The sequence below is a fragment of the Chaetodon trifascialis genome, chromosome 24 (assembly GCF_039877785.1).
Source record: "Chaetodon trifascialis isolate fChaTrf1 chromosome 24, fChaTrf1.hap1, whole genome shotgun sequence".
Lineage (NCBI taxonomy): Eukaryota > Metazoa > Chordata > Actinopteri > Chaetodontiformes > Chaetodontidae > Chaetodon > Chaetodon trifascialis.
Window position 1 is genome coordinate 1,975,001 of NC_092079.1, and position 20,052 is coordinate 1,995,052.

Below are 20,052 nucleotides of genomic sequence, written 5' to 3' on the forward strand. Positions count from 1 at the left end.
GCTACTCATGGTCTGTGAGTAACACTTAACTAATGCACTTGCTATTTTATTGTAGCTTGACGGTCAAGTGAAGCAGCCACCTATTTTTGGTCACCAGGCTCCTGAGCAACGACTTAGGCCTGCTCCTTTTGCAAAGGACATATAAAATAATAATGATATCTTATGATGATAGTATGTTGCAGTTTATCTAAGCATCTCTTTCCTCTGACATTCAACTATGTCTCCTCCTTTGTGATCAAAATAGATGGAATAAGAAAGCTTATTGTGGGATAAAAGCATTTGATTGGATTTAGTTTTTCTTCTAATTTAGTGCAACTCCTGTTTGTTTTTTTTATATGACAAATGTACTTAAGCAATACCATAATAATACTAATAATATAATACCATACCATTTCTGATCAGAGAAAAACCCCACAGTCATGTGCTGAGGCACACATATTAGCATGGCTATCAGACAATATTGCATTAAAGGTATACATCACTTACAGAGGTCCCTTTCTTGATCGCTCATGAGAAGCAAATGGAAATAACAGAAGCGTGTGTAGAGAGCAGTGTTAGCCTTTGGTGGCTTTTTGTTTGGAGAGCCCTCAAAGTTACACTCCTGTTTAATGGTAGTTAATTGTGTAGACGGCTCTTACAGTGTTATGTGAAATCAATTCATTCCCCTAAAACAGTGGTTTTCAAAGTAGGGGCCGCTAGGGGGGCCTCAGAAAATTGGAGGTAAGTTAAGAAATAAAAAGCAAAAAAGCAAAACATGTTAGTTAATAATATTCTTATGCTAAACAAAAGTAATAATTATTGAATAGTGAACACACACACAATTGAGAGAGGTTTGATTTCATTTGTTCTGTTCTTGTTAAAAAGTTCATTATTCAGTGGGAATATAATACAGTGTTGAAAACATGTTCATTAATATTCTTATGCTAAACAAATGTAATAATTATTGAATAGTGAATAAAAGTAAGAAAATCATTTTAAAAGTTGATGTTTCTTTACATATCTTGTAGCATTGTCGGTGGGTTTGCAAAGGGGGTCCCCGGCCAGAAGCTAATGCTGTTTGGGGGGCCATGGCATGGAAAAGTTTGGGAACCTCTGCTCTGAAAGACTGCATGCAATTTACTCAGCAGCTTGGTCCTCTGTGCACTGAAAATTTCATCAGCGTACATCAGGAGAGCTTTGAATGCAGATGTGGTAAAAGCTGTCAGATGTGCTCTGTGATGACAGGTACTCTCTGAAGTATTGCTGCTGAATTCAAAACTCTTTCATCTCGTTGATAACTTCTTGATCAAAGGCCAGTTATTTTTTTTGCAGAATTTGGTGCTCGACTACATCTTGTTCAGACGCATTGTTTATTTTGGTTTTTGGGTAGTTCATTAGTTGAAATTACAGCTTGTCTACCGTTCATGTCACTGATATCTTATAGTTTTTGTCGTCACAGATCATTTTTGATCATTCTTGATAAATCTACAACATGCAGGTCACGAACAAGGTCCGTAGTGCATTGCTGTGGCTGCATGGGGAATGCCATAACCCTATGTCAGGTGCCTTCCTAAGAAAAACTCCTGTGACTGTGCCACTAATGAGCCCTACTTCCTCTGCAGTGTGTCTTGATGATCAGAACTTTGCAGTAGGGCTGGGTGATATGGCCTAAAAATAAAATCTCTGTTTTTTTTTTCACAAAAAACTCGAATTACGATTTTTTTCCGATTTTTTTCCTACTTTTTAAAGAAGACACAAAGAAGTACAAATGACAGAGATAATTCAAAACAAGTTTTGCTGGTATATTATCAAAAACTTAAGGTAACCCCTATTTCCCTCTGGGAATTAAAGCGCAAGCTGTTCTTTTGTTATCACAAAGGTTTGTTGGTTGTAGCGGTCTTGTTCCCCCCGTAGAGAGTGGCATTTCTCCCACTTGGCGGGATGCCTCTGTCTTAGATGCTGGAATAAGTTCGTTGTGCTGCTGCCTTTTGTTGCTATGGGCTTCAGACAAACTTTGCAGCATGCAGTCACCTGTTCCACGTCCAACCTCAACAGTTTTATTCTATAATATGGAACATTGACCATACAAAGCCAGGTCTCCACAGCGCTAAACATACATGTGTTGTAAGACGTAGACAGCACGACCAGCACCAACTCATTACTCATTACTCACTCTCATTAGCGATAGCCATGTTGCTGCTGTGTGTGTGTGCAAAAGGGGAGGAGGGAGGGAGCGCCTGTCTACGGAAGCTCCGGGGGGGGGGGGGGGGGGGGCAAAAGGCACGTCGTAGCAAGAGGAGAAAAAACTCAAATTTATTATTTTTTTAAATCGTCCACGGCAAAAAGTTTGAATTAATCAAAAAAATGGATATATCGCCCAGGCCTACTTTGCAGCAGTTTTCAGTATACACTCACACTGGTTTCATTTGGTGTCAAAGTTTTACTGTCAGGAGGCCCAGCTTGCAACAGATCTACAGTTTCAGGGTCAGATCAACGGCATGTCTGAGGTACTATTCCCAACAAGAACAACAGAGTAACTTTAACCTACTAGGATTTTGGTTCAGCGAATGGCAAGCCATGTCTGTATTATCTAGATTTTTGTGATGTCACCAGCTGTTGTGTAAAAGGCTGGAGGAAGATGGTGCGGTCCAAGGTGAAGCAGAACATGCCCCCTGCTGGAGGCTATTCTCTGTTTGATTTCAAAAGAAATCTGCTGGAGCGGGGACTCTCTGGATAAAGCTGATCATACATACTTATTTAAAGGGTCGGTTCAACCTAATTACCACTATCTGCATGCTTAAATGGGTGAACTTAAGTCTTTTGGTTTTACTTGGAGTTTCCAGTTTTCATTTTTGTGTGTGGTGTTGTGACAGATGGGCTCAGGGTTATGGGGCCAGAACTGTTTGTCGAATGGTTATTGAGCTTCAGAACCCCTGCTTCTCCCACACCTTTCCAGTGTCAGAGACTGGTAATCCGGCATTTCCACCCACTTCACCCAGTGATTGGCCGGCTGAGGAGAGGTGAGAGAGGGGCCAGGTTCCAGGCTTCTCTCTCCAGCTCTCTTTTTTCGTTTGTTACACAACTGTTTCCGTCACTTTTCACGTGAACAATCGAGTGCTACACTATGAATATCTTCTTCGTGACATTGTCTTAAAATCACAGGAGAAAACATTTTGAGCTTATATGCTGGGTGAGCAGTTTTCTCATTCAGATGAATAGCCGTCATCTTGGAGTTTGGAGTAATCAGTTCCCATTCATTTTTTCCACCTCCTGACACTTGGTTCACTATCAATGTTTGGTTTTAGAAATATTCCTCATGCCTTGTTTCACACTGACAACTTCCAGTAATGTGGCAATCACAGTATTGATACCCTGTCAAGCTCTTAAGCTCCGAGTGGCTTTTTAAGAAGCCGGTTGAAGCTTGTTGCTGTGAGACAGCCCATCACTTTGGCTCGTGACCATTTGGCCCCATGTCGTCCTCATGGACCCTGGTGGTAATGAGTGCTTGTTAATCCTTCTGTCACTATCTCCTCCAGGCAGACAGCCATTTGCAAGTGCCAGAGTTGATTAACAACACACTCCCACACAGTCCAGTTCAATTGAGCTCTTTAAAAAGAGCTCAGGATGGCACTGCTGTAGCATTGGAGCCATGGAGGGAAATTGTGTGTATGCACTAACAGTGGGGTCTTAGATCACAACCTAGACAATTGGCACTGGGCTAGCTGTAATGACCTTTTAGTAGCACTTGGCAGCCAATAGTTGACTTCAGTACTCCCTACAGCCTTGTTGTGATGTTTGACTAAGAGCCAGACATCCTTTTCTTTCGCTTGCAACTCACATTTTCAATTGAGAAGTGTAATTGTGAAATAATTTGCTTGCAGTATGTTCCTTGGGAAAAACTGAGGCCTTGTCTGTGGATGTTTAAAGGTCTGGAACATTTTCAAAGACAGTGCGAGTTGTTGAAACAGGAAGCAAACACTGGGCCTTTTGCTCTCAGACGGGTTTGTCTGGGCAGCGAATCAAGCAGTGTCGAGCACCAGAACAGCATTTTGCATGGTCAGCAGAGAAGTTGTTCGCCCCATTATCTGTGGTTGGTCACGGAGGAGTGCTACATACAAAGTGCCAAAAGACACACATACACATGCACAGCTTTACACTGCAGCCAAATAACTATAAGTGACATTCTAAAAGAACAGCTTGGATCTCAAACCAATTCCAAATTCTGCAACAGAGACAAGATCTCTGTCACCTTCACCACCAGTAGGAACTAAGGTCCTTTCTCAAATCTCAACTGCATCAGAAAGTCCTCCCCGGTCAGCTATATTTGCAGTACAGTGGAATGGAATGCTTGATTTAAGCTTGAAATGGAGCGGAAAACTGACACCGAGATGACGCTGGGAATGGGACGAGGGCGGGAATGTCGGTCTGGATTAGTGGACGAGTTCTCCTGTGGAGACCAGGAAGGGAAGATGGGAGATGGGAGATGTCAGGCCTAGCACAGGGCTATCAGACATGCTTTAAGGAGTCTTCATTACATAGCAGGAAGAGCTGCACTCCACGTGCGCTGTGTAATCCGTTTGGCAGCCCCCCCCCAATGTGGCTAGTCACTGTATAGTATAGGCAGCTAGTATAGGATAGTATAAGCCCCTGAAACAGCATTTTACCATCAGACATTACAAACACCAAGTGGCCTTCAATGATTAGAATAATAACAGAGCATAATTATGAATATGTGGAATCTTATAAACGGCTGCACGGTGGCGCAGCAGGTAGTGTGTGTGCCTCACAGCAACAAGGTTGCTGGTTCGATTCCCGGGTCGGGCCTTTGTTTGCATGTTCTTCCCGTGCATGCGTGGGTTCTCTCCGGGCACTCCGGCTTCCTCCCACAGACCAAAAACATGCTCATTACGTTAATTGGTGACTGTAAAATTGCCCCTAGGTGTGAGTATGAGTGTGAATGGTTGTGTGTTTGTGCCCTGCGATCGACTGGCGACCTGTCCAGAGTGTACCCCGCCTCTCGCCCGTTGACAGCTGGAATAGGCTCCAGCACCCCCCGCAACCCCGAAAGGGATAGGCGGTATAGAAAATTGATGGATGGATGGAATCTTATCAAAATATGGGAGGTTAAAACAAGATATTTCTGTGGAACTGACATTATGGAGCGAGTTTACTGACTTGATAACTCTTCTTATGCTTTGAAACTCTGCACGTCCCAGACAATAATAAGTTTTGTAAGAGAAAAAACTCTCCATAGGGTTCCCAAACTGCCAGTGCATCATGACACCATGCAGGGTGTACTTGCCTGTGATCACCTGGGTGTGATCTGCCGCAGGGTTGACAAAAATGGAGCCCTGTAGAATAGTAATGTGTGAATTGAAGTTAAATCTGTGGGCACTGGTGATTGGACAGGGCGGGTCATAAAAATGAACGTTCTGATTGGTAGTGAATGCATTGCAGGTGGGTGAAATGATACACCATCAGTAGACGCTGTGTGAATTTGAGCATGAGTAGCAGCTGCCTAATTTCTTTGATTATTTAAATCTTCCAACATGATCTAATTGGATTGGTTATGATCTAATGTTAGATAATATTTCCAACCCAGAGACTCTTATCAGTGAACCCCTCTTCTTTGTGGTGCGCAGATGACCAATAACAGCAGAGTTGCTATCCAATCACATGAGGGTTTCCTTTTAAAATGCCTGTGGAATCATCCAATGGTTGTTTGTGAAGCCAGAAGGCCAGCCTGAGTAGATCAACGTTGGTGGTATTCATGTGCTAATTAGACCTATTCGCACCTTTGTGAAGGTGCAAATAACCACGCCCCCCGCCGACAGAGGGTCCGTTTCCGACGATATTCGGAGCGGGCGAGCTCCCCCGTAACCCCTTCGCGGGGGTTTACTGGTTGGAAATGTGGTTTTTCATGCAGTGCAAGTTGAGAATTTGCTAATCCTTTCTGTCATATATTTAACTGAAAACAGTACAAAGACAGTATATTTCATCCTTATTCTGAATTTGATGCCACCAACACATTATCAGAAAGACTGGTAAATTTGTAGAATGCTCTATGGCGTGACTCCACCACAGACAGATTTAAAAGAACATCTTCAGCACAAAGTAACATTCTGCGTCAGCTAGCTTCCAACTAGCTTGTCATGTGTTGCAGTACCTGTTTCTATGGTGAAAATGTTCAAGAGCTTTAATGCTAATAATGGATAATGATGCAGGTTATTAAGTTATCATTATGTTTACACTTGTCACAAACAATCACTACGTTTACACGCAGTCAAGTAACCCTTTCATAACCAGAATATCAGCAATAACCCGGTTGCGCACGGCCATGTAAACCTCAATAACCCTTTTGAAAAACCGGAATATGCTCATATTCCGGTTTTTAAAAACTGGTCATATTCCGGTTTTTAAAAACCGGAATATGACCCCTGGGTTACTCCTTTTCGAACCCAAATATTTGGTCATACGCCTATCAAAATATCCCCATCGAACGGAACATTAATTTGTGTTCTGCGCATGTTCTATTCGCAAGGAATCTTGGTCTTATGAGTGCAGGTAGCATGGATATGGATGGCACAGCTCCGGCTCCATTTCCTATTTCTTCACGTTCTCACCTTCCATCAATGAAGAAAGTGAGACAGAATAGTGTCAAGTACTGGTAGTGGGTCAGTACCAGCACCAAAGCGCAAACGACGGCGACTGCTACCGGCCCCGGGCTGTTCATTATCTACCGTGCTGCTGCTGCTGTTGTTGATTTGGATACTGGAAGATGAAGTTGAAATGATGCGCATTGCGTCATGACGTTCTCCGTGCGTCTACACGTTGCCCGTGCGTCACTGTTTTGATCGGGATATCCCAATTGAATAACCCTGTTTGCTCACGCATGTAAACAGGTTATTCCGAATGTTTCAGAAACCGGAATATTGACCATAATATGAACTGCATGTAAACGTAGTGAGTGACTAAATCAGATGGGGTTTTTTTTGACACTGTTTGGGATGTAGAACCAGTAAAATGAACACATTCTGAACACCCACAATCAGGCAACTTATTCTGTTATGATGTGATATTGTTATAAACTCATAACAAAATATAAATTCCAACACACTCTGACCAGACACCTTGACAATTGTAACAGTAACATGACCAGCTGATCCCAGATGTAAATGGCAGTCGATGTCTGCCTGACTACAGGTTTCTTGGTTTCTTCCCATGTCAGGCCTTTATGCAGTTTATTATATTTTGAAGCTACTCAGATAGATGGGTAGACAGGAAGCTAAAAGACGGAATAATAGAGTGGTATTACTTCTTTGTTGCTGAAACAGAAACTGCCCTTCTGGGCAGCCATTGGTTTGCATTTATTTAACATTGTAATTTGTATAAAATTTAAATCTTCTTGCTTTTATTGTTGTTAAATTTCCATTGCCGCTGTGTTGTGTTACAAGAGCATATTTGTTTGAAACATAATCTTAATATAACCATGATTACTTAGTATAAAAGCAGGAATTATATGCATCGACAGCTATGTCAAGCACATTCCAAGTCTATGTGAGTTGATTTTCATGCTGTAGTGGAATGAATGAAAAGCAACAGCTGCCTGGAAGGTCTGGAAAAATGCGTAAATAGGCTATAAAAACACTGGTCATGCTTTGGAAACTGTGCTTTGGGGCATGTCATATTCATCATATCAGAGTTGGTTGAGAGAGAAAGGATGGTGATTTTTAAAGGATCTTTCTGTCATTAAAGAAAGTATTTCTTTCTAGGAGTCTGAAGCCTCGGCATATAGCTGTATGAATATTAAACAAAGTGAAGCTAGACTGAGTGCACATTTGAGGGAATAGAGGAGGTTGTGGTTTGTGAAGGAGGGGTGTAGAGCGGAGCTTTTACACTTGCAAGGTTTTTAACAGTGAGCCGAAACATCCCTTCACAATCTCCAACAGCTGTTAAAAATGAGCCTGTTCGACTATTTCACTGGAAGATAACATACCCCAGGAAGGTGAGAAAAGCCAGTCTTTGCCAGATATTTTATAAAGCTGAAACTCCCTTAGCTTTGGACAAAATAAGTAGCCTGGCACAGCAGCACAATAACAGCATACAGTCACACACACGGCCTCCTGCAGAAACATCAGCATATAGTCTTCCCTCGTGCTGTAATTTTGCTAAATATATTGAGTGTTCGGGTTTTTAAGTATTTTGCATCCTTCAGGCCACAAGAGTGCAGTGCACACTTATATGAGATGTTGGTATCAAGTATGCTTCATCATACTGCCAAAAGATTAAGCTGTAGGCTTCATAAAGCTGGGAAGGACCTCCGTAAACTCAGAGGTTACACTGATTCTCTAACTTTCAGCCAACCTGTCACGTCCTTGTGATGCTGCCGTTCATCGCTCTCCTTCCCACTGTTACTCACGACAGCATAAAATTACAATCGGCGTACGCTCGCTCTCCTGGGCTGCCTCTGCTTAATGGTGCAGCATTCCACTTTATGGTACAGAGGGCGACGCTGTTAATCGGTGACATGCTCCAAAAATTGCCCAAGAATGCAGGATAACATTCATTAGCTGGCCCTCACTTTGTGTGTGCTTACATAGACTGTAGCATGAGCCTTTTCAGATAACGCCTACATTCTCCTATTGACTCTGGATAGTACAGCAAACAAGACAAGACAGCAGCATGTCAGACTGCTTGCAGAACCAATTCGCTCAACCCGCTTTCCTACAAAATATGATTAAATCCAACTCATTTGCTTTTTGTGTAAATGTAATTACAACTTGGAATATGTTCACTCAAATTCCAATGTTCCCAGTTCAATTAGTGCCACATTTGTAGACAGAAGTCATACAGGGTGGATGTTTGTACGGTGAATATCTGAATGAGTTTTGTAGTAGCTAGAAGCCTACAAAGGCAGTGACATCAACATGATGATAGATGGATCAGTCAAAACAACCACCTCATCATCACAAAAGGACATAAAAAACACAGGCACACAAGCTCCAATTGGTACATTTTAAGGTATTCAAAGAAGAAATAAAGGGATACAATTGACCATGAAGCACATTAGCAGCCATTATAGGCTCATCCACATCATGTGTTGACTGACTTATATCGCTGGTGCCAGCTTGTTTTTCAAGTCTCTACAGCTGCAACCTCATTCTGTTTTATTAAAAACTTTCAAACACTGTGATCTTGATGCACAAGATGTGTTACAGCACATGTGTCACTTAACAATGGTCTTCATTTGAGATATAATGCGTGCTTGGCTAATGTGCATTCCCAAGAGCCACTGGCTGATTCACAAGGCCATGAAATATATTGACTATTCAACATCTAAAGTGCGCTAAGATAAGAATAGACACATGCCCACTTTGTCGAAATTCTGCTGACATTGTTTCCATTCTTCTGTTTATTGTCATTAGCCTGAGCTGCAGAGCACACATGAATGACGAGCTCGGCATTTCTAAAATCCTGCCTAAGGCCTTGCCTGTGTCCCATGTCGTGTTAGCTTTAAGCTAATAACGTATATGCAGTTTTGGAAAGATGGTGGTTTTGGTTAAATATTGGAAAAGGGATCAAAATATTTAACCACCTTCTTGAAACCTAACCTAAACAGAGCCCTCACAGAATATTTATTTTCACGTACAATCATACTTCTGCATACAATATAGTGAAATTTGTTCCCTGCCTATTAACCAACTCTTGATGAGCACTGGGCAGGGACCAACTCCAGCTGTAAGCCAGTGCCTTGGTCAAGGCATCTGCTGACCTCAGATGCATGTTTGAATCACTAATTTAATAATTCATCCATCCATTCACCTCAGCCTCACCTTGTTCATATCTGACTGTAATTTGTATCACTGCTCACAATTGTTGCTTTCACTTCCACAGTGCCTGGAGCCCTGCAAAGATTCGTGGGAGATGAGGGGGAAAAGCAACTGCAGGGAGCTGTGTGAGGTACATGAGAACACACACTCACACTGTAGTGTTTAAATACGTTTGTGTTCCCAATGCAGAGCTGCAAGAAATGAACCAGGATCTGGACCCACACCATCCCAATTATTTTATTTTCTTATCTTAACAACTATTTCAAATATGATTCATCCCAAACTGTCATGTGGTCATTCAGTTTAAATGTAGAAGTTCTTATACTGCATGTTCAGTATATCTCTGTGATATTTCAATAGGGAATATTATACTGTAAGCGGTCACAGGCATCTAAGCAAAAAAACAAACAAACATGATATCTACTTTACCTTTACCTTCACATTTGTATCACTAATCATGAAATGTATCCCCCCCTCCAGCGAGTCTTTCCCAAGAAGCACTGGGAGTGTGTGACCAGCTGTGAGTTCCTTCAGTCAGTACTGACAGTGAAGCAGGGCAGCTGTCCACCTCCAGAGAGAACCAGTGGCTTTGCAGCGGCTTGCGTGGAGAGCTGTGATCACGACCAAGAGTGCTCTGCTCAGAAGAAATGCTGCTCCAACGGCTGTGGCCACACCTGTCAGTCTCCCAAAGACCTTTATAAAGGTGGGTAGAAGCAGAAGAATTGTATATCGATTCACATCCAAAATATCAGCCCTTATCTATCTAGTGAAAGGAATGTATACAATTCAATGAGCTCTACAAACAGATTTGGTGAGCTCAGAGCTCATCCTGAGTACAGCTGCTCTATTTTGAAATAATTTCACTGTTTAGCCTAACAGCTTAACTAACTGATATTTAGCAACACACAGAACATTAATTACGATCCTGACATCTTGTTGGAGATAATTCAATACTGCAGCTGTGCCATCTCTGCATAGAATTATACACAGGCCTTCTGTCAAATCAGGGACTATAGCTGAAACACACTCATCATCACTGCTAATCAGTGTTTTCTATTATAGAGCTGCATTTATTGACAGAAAGGTGCTGTGGTGTTATTATTATTAAGCATTACTTACTGGGACAGACTTAAACTTGTCAAGCTCAAAAAAAGATGTCATCCCAGCCTATGTCGGGCTATTTCCCAGATAAATGAGGTAATTCCAGGTGGAAAATGTCTTGCTAACAAATAGTGTGCGGCTGTGTCGCTGTAAGTCTGAGTCATGTGGAGCTTGCCCTACTTAGGGCTCCATTGTCAGAAGATGGATCAAAGAGATCCTGTGAGCATGCAGCACTGATGCTAACACACATGATAGAAGAGGACTGATGTGGGGAAACTAATAATAATAAATAAATTGACTATGTGGTCACAAATCATCGCCTCAGTCTTAAGGCCCATTTATAACCTCCGTAAATAACAGACATGGGCGCTTTCGTCCGTATCCGGAGGCTGTTTCATCCGTCAGTTTGTCCGTCGGTTCTGAGCTTAGCCATCCGGAGCTCTCCGGACGAAACCACTCGAAACCACCGGAAGTCGTGGGGGCAGTGTAGAGTCAAAATGAGCAAAATGAGTCAAACTAAAAACCGAAGAAGAAGAGAACCGGTGAAGCAACTGGTCGAAAGTTGCGGCAGACATCCGAAAGTAGGAGAAATGCCTTTCTTCATCCATTTCCCGCATGGGCAACACGAGTGAGAAAAATTCTCACTGGCCTTACATGCCACCGCCTCGCAGACCTCTGATTTTTTCTTTTTTTCCTATTTCTCAGTACTGTCATTATAATAACCTCCTCTACTGACGCCATTACTGATGCCGGTATATGCTGACAGAAGCGTTGACGAGGCAACGGCTGCCATGACAACGGCTCTGTAATTTATGACTCAACATTGCCCCCTAGAGGACACACTGACAAAATGCTGAAAACGGACTGAGGTATGAAGGCCCCCTACGGAGGCAACGTATGGGACGGACGGACGGATTTCGTCCGGATCCGGAGGGTATAAATGGGCCTTTATTCTATTCTACTTTTGGTGGATGTTTTTTATGAAAGAGGGTCATTTTGGTCTCCCAGGTGCTCCTCTGAAGCCGAGAAAGGAGCTAGGCTTTGAAGAGCTCTCCTCCGGTCAGCTGGAGGTGCGTTGGTCCTCCCGCTTAAACATCACAGCAGAGCCCGTTGTCTTCGTCCTGCAGAGGAGGTGGAACTTTGGCATCCAGCCCAGTGAGGACACTGCCACCTCCTGGCAGGTGGTCGCACAGGTTAGCTCGCTGCACCCAACCTGTGGTTGGTTGGTTTTGAAGACTTTTGCAGCAGTATCTGTAAAAACGTAGAGCTAATTCAGAAGACTTCTGTTGTTCTGGAGGCACAAATATTATTAAAAGTGGCTGCTATGAAGAGGTTTAATGGCATTTAGCTCATAAAACTATTGGAGATATAGTTACAGATATGGAAATAATACATGAAGCCAGCCTCATGCTTGTAGAAACACTATGCCATGTTTGCTTTTGGGTTGTCTGTTTGTCCCTCCATCCCTTCCTCATGATATCTCAGAAAGGCCTTGGGGGAATTTATTCAAATTTGGCACAAATATTGACTCAAAGATGAACTTTCTTGATTTTGGAGCTCAGAGGCCGAAGGTCAAGGTCGAAGGTCGCTGTGAGCTCTAACCCATTCTGCAAACATGATATTTCAGGAATGCCTTGAGGGACTTTCTTCAAACGTGGCACAAACTTTAACTTAACTTTACATCTACACTGTTAGATTATGAGGCATATATTATTCTTTTCTGAGACTGTGGGTTCATGTCTTGTATTGCTTCCTCCGCCTCATCAACAAAGACCACGGAGCAGGGAGCGAGGCTCTCTGACATTCGGCCAGGTCGCTGGTACCAGTTCAGAGTGGCAGCTGTCAACACCCATGGGACCAGAGGTTTTACCTCGCCCAGCAGACACATTCAGTCCAGCAGAGGTCAGTGTGTATGTGTGTGTGTGTGTGTGTGTGTGTGTGTGTGTGTGTGTGTGTGTGTGTGTGTGTGTGTGTGTGTTTGTGTGTATGAGAGAGTGCTTGTCTTTGTGTAACAGTAATTCTTAAAGCAAGTATCCTTAAAAGCACTGAATGTATTGACAGAAAAATGTGTTTAGCGCTTTTCACTGACAAGAGAAGCCTGCATTCATCACTGCTGTCATTCACTAACACTCACACACTGATGGCACAGCATTGGGAGCAATTTGGGGTTCAGTATCTCGTCCAAAGCCACTTTGACACAGATTGTCAGGGATCGAACTACTAACCCTCTGATTAGTGGACAACGGTTCTACCCCTGAGCCACAGCTGAACCATCAGAAGGTCAGCGGTTCGATCCCTGCCCTCTGCAGTCTACATGTCAAAGTGTGCTTGGGCAAGATAGTGGTCCACACATTGCTCCTGATACACTGCCACTGGTGTGTGAGTGCGCTTGAATGGTTAATGCTTGTAATGAGCAGGTGGCGGAGCCACTTTTGTACGAATGTAGACTTGAAAAGCGCCATATGGTCCATTTACCATAAAATTGAGCATTTATAGCAAGTGGTTCTACAGATTTCGTGGGAAAATCTCTATTGTTTGAAGGAGCTCTCAAAGAATTCATTATTTTTCTGTGTGTGCTCCATGGGAAAGTTGGAAAAAGGTCAGGCGTAATCTCAGACACTTTCATGAGAGCAAGAGCTGCCTCCTCTCACCTTTGACTGTCTGCGTCACAGCTGCAGAATCACAGAATAGTGTTTCCTGATGTGTTTACGACTCTGCTCTCTTTGGTTTGGGTCAGGTTAGATTATGGTTAGACCCTTAAGTGACAATACGAATGCATATGAATGTATACTAACAGCATCCCCTCACCCTCAGACCCCTCCAATCCTCCAGCTCCCACTGAGCTGAGAGTGGCCAGTATGAGCTTTGGCCCCGGCAGGGTGGTCTCTGCCAGGCTGCAGTGGAGCATGCCTGCTGACCTGGACATTTCCGTCCACCACTATAAGGTTAGCTGGAGCTGGACCGCACTTGGACAGCCTACTGCTTCATCCCTGACCAAGAGGAAGAAGACAGTCAGAGAGGTGAGGACTGACAGATACTACAGTGTTTTAAATGTTCTGAGGGTGCTTGTTACTGCTGGCCTCCATCCTATTCTGTCTTCAAACACCATGTGTGTGGCAGGTCCTATAGACTGAGCTGCTATATTCTGCAGCAAGTCAGGGAGTGCAGTTAATAGTACTTTGCTCAAACTTTTCAGTTTATATTCTTCTGGCAAGACATTCGTTGTCATATTTAATAAGCCCACTTAACCCTGAATTCCTAGCTTTATATGGAATATTTGCCATATAGCAATTAAATTACATCTTATTTATATAGCACCAAACCACCAGGCAGAAACGTTAAACAGAACCAAGGTGGAAATGACCTTTGTGGCTCATGGCCCTGTGGTACTTAATGTACTCTAACATACTAAATTGTAGATTGTGAAGCTATATATGAGACTCCCATGTATATTTGTTGAGAGACTTTCGGATGAATATTAAAAATGTCTTTCATGTGCAAGACTAAGATCTTGGGAAAGATCTTCATAGGTCAACATAATTCTTCTTGATGTTCATTGTAGATAGTAGCATGTTCAGCCATCTCAGCAGAGATCTGACATCAAAGAATGGTGAGAGGTATGTTGGATTTAGAGAATTTTTCTTTTTTTCTTTTTTTTTTTTCAGGGCTTGTGGAAAAGCCACAAGAGAAATAGAATGTTAGAAGCCAGCAACGAAGATTTGAAGGAGGATTTTTACACTCTTCAATGACCAAAACCATGAATGAGAATTATATTTTTTATGAAAACAGGCAGCTCGACTCTCATTTTCTATTCTGGTTTTGTGTCAACTTTCCCTTGTGTATTTGTGTGTATGTGCCTGGTCATCTCTTCAATGTGTGTGTGTGTGTGTGTGCAGAGCCAGATGCAGCTGGACAGCATGCGCTCAAACAGGAGCTACACTGTGGAGGTCCAGGCTGTGTCCTACTGGGCACAAACTCAACTGAAAGGACCCCGAGCCATCCTCCACTTCACCACACAGCGCAGTATGTCTTTATAATAACAATAAACTTCATTTGTAAAGCGCTTTTCATACAAGACATGTAGCTCAAAGTGCTTTGCAACAAAGAAATCACATGCACCAAGTGCTTCACATGAAAAATTTAACTTCAAGAAATTGTTGCTGATCCATTTATTTATTTCCAAAAGACAGTTAGTAATTGAGTCGATAGCTGCAGCATCATTTTGCTCAGCAGAGATCTACAGCTGTGTGTCATCTGCATAACTAATGAAACATACGTTGTGCTCGCTAATGATGTCACCAAGTGGCAGCATGTGTCGTGAGAACAGTAATGGACTGAGGCAGCTGCCTTGTGCAACCCCAATACAGACAGACAATTTCCAAGACCGATGTAAAACTTTGTCCCATTGATAAATGTTTTAAACCAGTTTAACACAGACAAACCAGCTGTTTGAGATGATTAAGATATTATGGTCAGTCATACCAAAGGCTGCACTTGAGAGGATTGAGACCTTATTTTTATCAGAATTTAGTCTGAGGTCACTGATTATTTTATTCAGAGCAGTTCCAGTGCTGTGGTATTTGGATGTATCCCATCAGAACGGTCTCTGGCTGGTCAGGTGTGGGTTTACCAGTCTGACCCTTGATTTATCAGATGGAGAGTTAGCAATATTTCTCGTAGCTTTCAGTCTAGCATTGGTTTGGGCTGTTTCTTGAGTTTTGGTCAGTATGAATCAGTAGAATTGTGTGTAGCAGAAGAACCTTGTTTCATCATGTCCAATGTAAATATCATGTCCTCAATATGATCAAACTCATTGTATTGAGGTAGAGGAACAGAGCCTGGACAGGAAGTGATGTCAGGACTTATGAGCTCCCATTTCTGTCTTTTTGAATACCAGTGTTTTTTTATCCTTAGTTGGTCCACTCTTGATAATTTATAATGGAGGTATTAAATTCTCTGTATAAGTTGACCATACTGTAGCGTGGAGTTTAATTATATTTTATCTGTTTTGAAGCCACCAGTGCCCTTCCAAGAAACCCTGCAGGTGACATTCTGGATGTAGGGACACCGTTCTATCAGGACGGGCAGCTCCAGGTTCATGTTTACTGGCAGAGCAGCATGGGTATGTACATGAGCTGATGTGTGTGTTTGTTTTTTTGGTATTTTACCCAGTGGCAGAAGAGAGGATCCATATCAGTTCTGTGTGTTGAGTGCACAGATAGGTCTAGTGGTGAAAAAATATTCATATTCTAGTCCTAGCTAGAAGTTACAATATGTGGTAAAGCTGCTGTGGATTTATTAGACTTAAGACCTCCCTCTGTCTGAGACAATGAAATAGATATCAACCTTTTGTATAGATCCTACAGTAGAATTCTACAAAATCCAGTGGGGACCCGAGTATTGTGGAGGCAACCAGACCAGACCCATAGAGAAGACCAACACACAGGTAACCTATAGATATACAGGACCGTCTCAGAAAATTAGAATATCGTGATAAAGTCCTTTATTTTCTGTAATGCAACTACAGTAAAAACATGAAAATGTCACACATTCTGGATTCATTACGCATCAACTGAAATATGGACAGCCTTTTATTGTTTTAATATTGCTGATTATGGCATACAGCTTAAGAAAACTCAAAAATCCTATCTCGAAAACTTAGAATATTTCCTCAGACCAAGTAAAAAAAAATAAATTATAACAGCAAAAGAAAATCAAACATTTGAAAATGTCAATTAATGCACTCAGTACTTGGTTGGGAATCCTTTTGCACGGATTACTGCATCAGTGCGGCATGGCATGGAGGCAATCAGCCTGTGGCATTTCTGCGGTGTTACGGATGCCCAGGATAGCTCATTTGCATTGGTGGGTCTGGTGTCTTTCATCTTCTTCTTCACAATACCCCACAAATTCTCTATGGGGTTCAGGTCAGGGGAGTTGGCAGGCCAATCAAGGATAGTAATGCCATGGTCAGCACACCAGTTACAGGTGGTTTTGGCACTGTGGGCAGGTGCCAGATCATGCTGGAAGATGAAATCATCATCTCCATAGAGCTGTTCAGCAGACGGAAGCATGTAGTGCTCTAAAATCTCTTGGTATACAGTTGCATTGACTCTGGACTTGATGAAACACAGTGGACCAACACCAGCAGCTGACATGGCTCCCCAAACCATCACTGACTGTGGGAACTTCACACTGGATTTCAAGCAACTTGCATTTTGCTTATCCCCAGCCTTCCTCCAGACTCTGGCGCCTTGACTTCCAAATGAAATACAAAACTTGCTTTCATCTGAAAAGAGGACTTTGGACCAATCTGCAACTGTCCAGTGCTTCTTTTCCATAGCCCAAGTCAGACGCTTCTTCCATTGTCTTGAGTTCAGGAGTGGCTTGACCATGGGAATACGGCTATTGTAGCCCATTTCCCGGACACGTCTGTGAACAGTGGCTTTTGATACCTGGACTCCAGCTTCAGTCCACTGTTTTTGAAGCTCCCCCAAATTCTGGAAGCGGCTCTTCTTCACAATGCTGTTAAGGCTGCGGTCATCTCTCTTGGTTGTGCAGCGTTTCCTGCCACATTTCCTCCTTCCAACAGACTTTTTGTTAATGTGCTTTGAAACTGCACTCTGTGAACAGCCTGCTCTTTTAGAAATTTCTTTTTGTGTCTTACCCTCCTGATGGAGGGTGTCAATGATGGTCCTCTGGACAGCAGTCAGGTCAGCAGTCTTCCCCATACTTGTGATTTAGTTTACTGAACCAAGCTGAGTGTTTTTAAAGGCTCAGGAAACCCTTGCAGGTGTTTCGAGTTAATTAGACAATTCAAGTGATTGGTTAGCCTACTGGTTAGCCTAGTTAGCCTAGATATTCTAATAATTTGAGATAGGATTTTTGAGTTTTCTTAAGCTGTATGCCATAATCAGCAATATTAAAACAATAAAAGGCTGTCCATATTTCAGTTGATGTATAATGAATCCAGAATGTGTGACATTTTCATGTTTTTAGTTGCATTACAGAAAATAAAGGACTTTATCACAATATTCTAATTTTCTGAGACAGTCCTGTACACAGGACATGATGCATGTAGAGAGAGGATCTTCTAATCATTTCCTGCTTTTGTCTGATCCAGGAGAGCTTTGTTAGTCTGCAGGGCCTGCTGTTCTCCTGTAAGTATAAAGTCATCCTGCAACCAGTCAGCAAGAAGAATCATCCTCTGGCAGAGAGCATCAGCTTCTTCACTCCATCCTGTGCCACCATCCAGGCCAAAAGTCCACAACTCATCACCTGTCCTGCAGATAAAGGTTTGTTTTGCTTGCTCGCTTCATTGTAAATTTGACTGCTGCCACATCCTGGCTTCACCAGGGTAGTTTAAAGCTGTCATATCATATAGTGCTGACTCTAGACTGAATGTATCCAAGTTGGAAAAATGTTCGTGTCAGTCCCTTTATTTCTCACAGCTAGAATTTCACATACACTCTGGGATCACTTTGCGGGACTAATAAAGGAATATTGAATTGAATTGTTAACCATTGCAACGATACAACACGCTCAGCATTTTAAGCTTTATTTCCACTCATCTTTTATGTGTGTATTATTCCAAAGTTGTAATATCCAGAGGGTTTCTCGTTTTTCCAACTCTGACGTGTTAATTCTGAATAAAGCCTTCAGCACTGACAAATTATGATTTCCCCTGAGCCCTCACCCCCAGAGCGCCGTTTAATGCGCGACTGCTTCGATGTATGTTCATGACATTTAATGTAAACATTAAGTATGTGTGAGAAGCACTACACTGTAAACACTGATCAAGATGAGTGATCGTTTGTCTTTTTCATGCTCCTTTTGTCACTCACTGGCCTGGTATGAGCTTCCCAGATAAGGAACATGCAATAAGAATCTGTTCACCATACTAACACCTGTGTTCATTTAACCCATGGCTGTGATTCCTTGGGCAGTGTCCCCTCAGAAGGTCCTGGTGAAAGCATCCAACCTGACAGCGTCCTTTGAGGTCCAGGACAGTAATGTGACAGCCATCTTTGGCTGGGATCTGTCCACTGCCTCACCACACCAGCAGCTGACTGGTTACCAGGTGACCTGGGCCGAGGTTATCCCCACCAACCGCCACAACAGGAAAAAACTGCCTCACAGTCTCATCTCCCAGTCCCAAATCCTACCCCCAGTAAGTGCTGTTATTGACTGCAGTAGTGTATACATTCTGAGTTTGGTTAAGGTTAACAATAAGTACTTCATACAACAGTTTTTACAAGGACATTTCCAAGGAAATAATTGTTGGAATAATTTTACAGACCAGCGTCACAAGTTTAGATCTTAAAATTTAAATGCTCACAGCCAATGTTCAGTATACATTATTTAATCACAAAACATCTTGTCAAGGTATGTGGTGATATGTGAGGGTGACATTCGATTTTCAATTTTAATGCAATTCACTGTTCTTTAATAGCTGGCACTGTTATGCTTGAAAATTGGAATCACAAAAATGTTATAAAATCAGATTTAAATTACTGCTACAGATAACCACACCAAAATCTTATGTTAATGTTATGTTTTATTCCATATCTGAGTCAGATTTGTACTTTTCCTGAAGGCAAATATCAGAGTCCGGGTTCCAAACACATTCCAAACCATGAGCATTCAAACTCCTTTGCCCTTTCTCCTCTCTTTCAGGATGCTAATGCTCTGGTGGTGTCAGGCCTGCACCCAGCCAGTCTGTACAGGCTAGAAATCCAGGCCATCACAGCAGAGGGTGAAGGTCCTGCAACTACCCGAACATTCCAGACACCAGGACACCAAAGCACCCTGAAATACAGTAAGGAAGGAGAGAAGTGAAAGATAAAACAATTAAAACAGAGACCAGGCTGCATGAATCAAAGATTGTCCTTTGATTGGGGCATAAAAGACCCGCCAACTTTTCAAGAAAATTGATCAAGATATTAGATATATTTGGGGCAATGTCTTGGGTTTAGGCCAGCCTCAGTGCCAGTGGTGTGATCAATATCCCTGACCTCAACATAGTATTATCTTTTATTGTGATAATTCTGTGTACAAAAGTCTGCCCATTTTCAGCATATTGTACAGAAGCTGTTACAGAGTCAATGAATTGCTCATTCTTATTTGATGCAGCATTTCGGTG

General features: G+C 42.4%; 1 protein-coding gene across 1 annotated transcript in view; it reads left to right on the forward strand.

Moving 5' to 3' along the window:
• The window catches only part of anos1a (anosmin 1a), a 29,567-nt gene that overhangs the window by 5,938 nt on the left and 3,577 nt on the right, over nt 1-20,052 (forward strand). Inside the window, exons 3-13 of the mRNA XM_070957753.1 lie at nt 9,874-9,939; nt 10,290-10,512; nt 11,919-12,103; nt 12,683-12,812; nt 13,725-13,930; nt 14,807-14,933; nt 15,925-16,032; nt 16,268-16,356; nt 18,034-18,205; nt 18,857-19,080; nt 19,587-19,728. Of these exons, the coding sequence (XP_070813854.1) occupies nt 9,874-9,939; nt 10,290-10,512; nt 11,919-12,103; nt 12,683-12,812; nt 13,725-13,930; nt 14,807-14,933; nt 15,925-16,032; nt 16,268-16,356; nt 18,034-18,205; nt 18,857-19,080; nt 19,587-19,728 (1,672 nt within the window). The remainder of the gene's footprint in view (nt 1-9,873; nt 9,940-10,289; nt 10,513-11,918; nt 12,104-12,682; nt 12,813-13,724; nt 13,931-14,806; nt 14,934-15,924; nt 16,033-16,267; nt 16,357-18,033; nt 18,206-18,856; nt 19,081-19,586; nt 19,729-20,052) is intronic.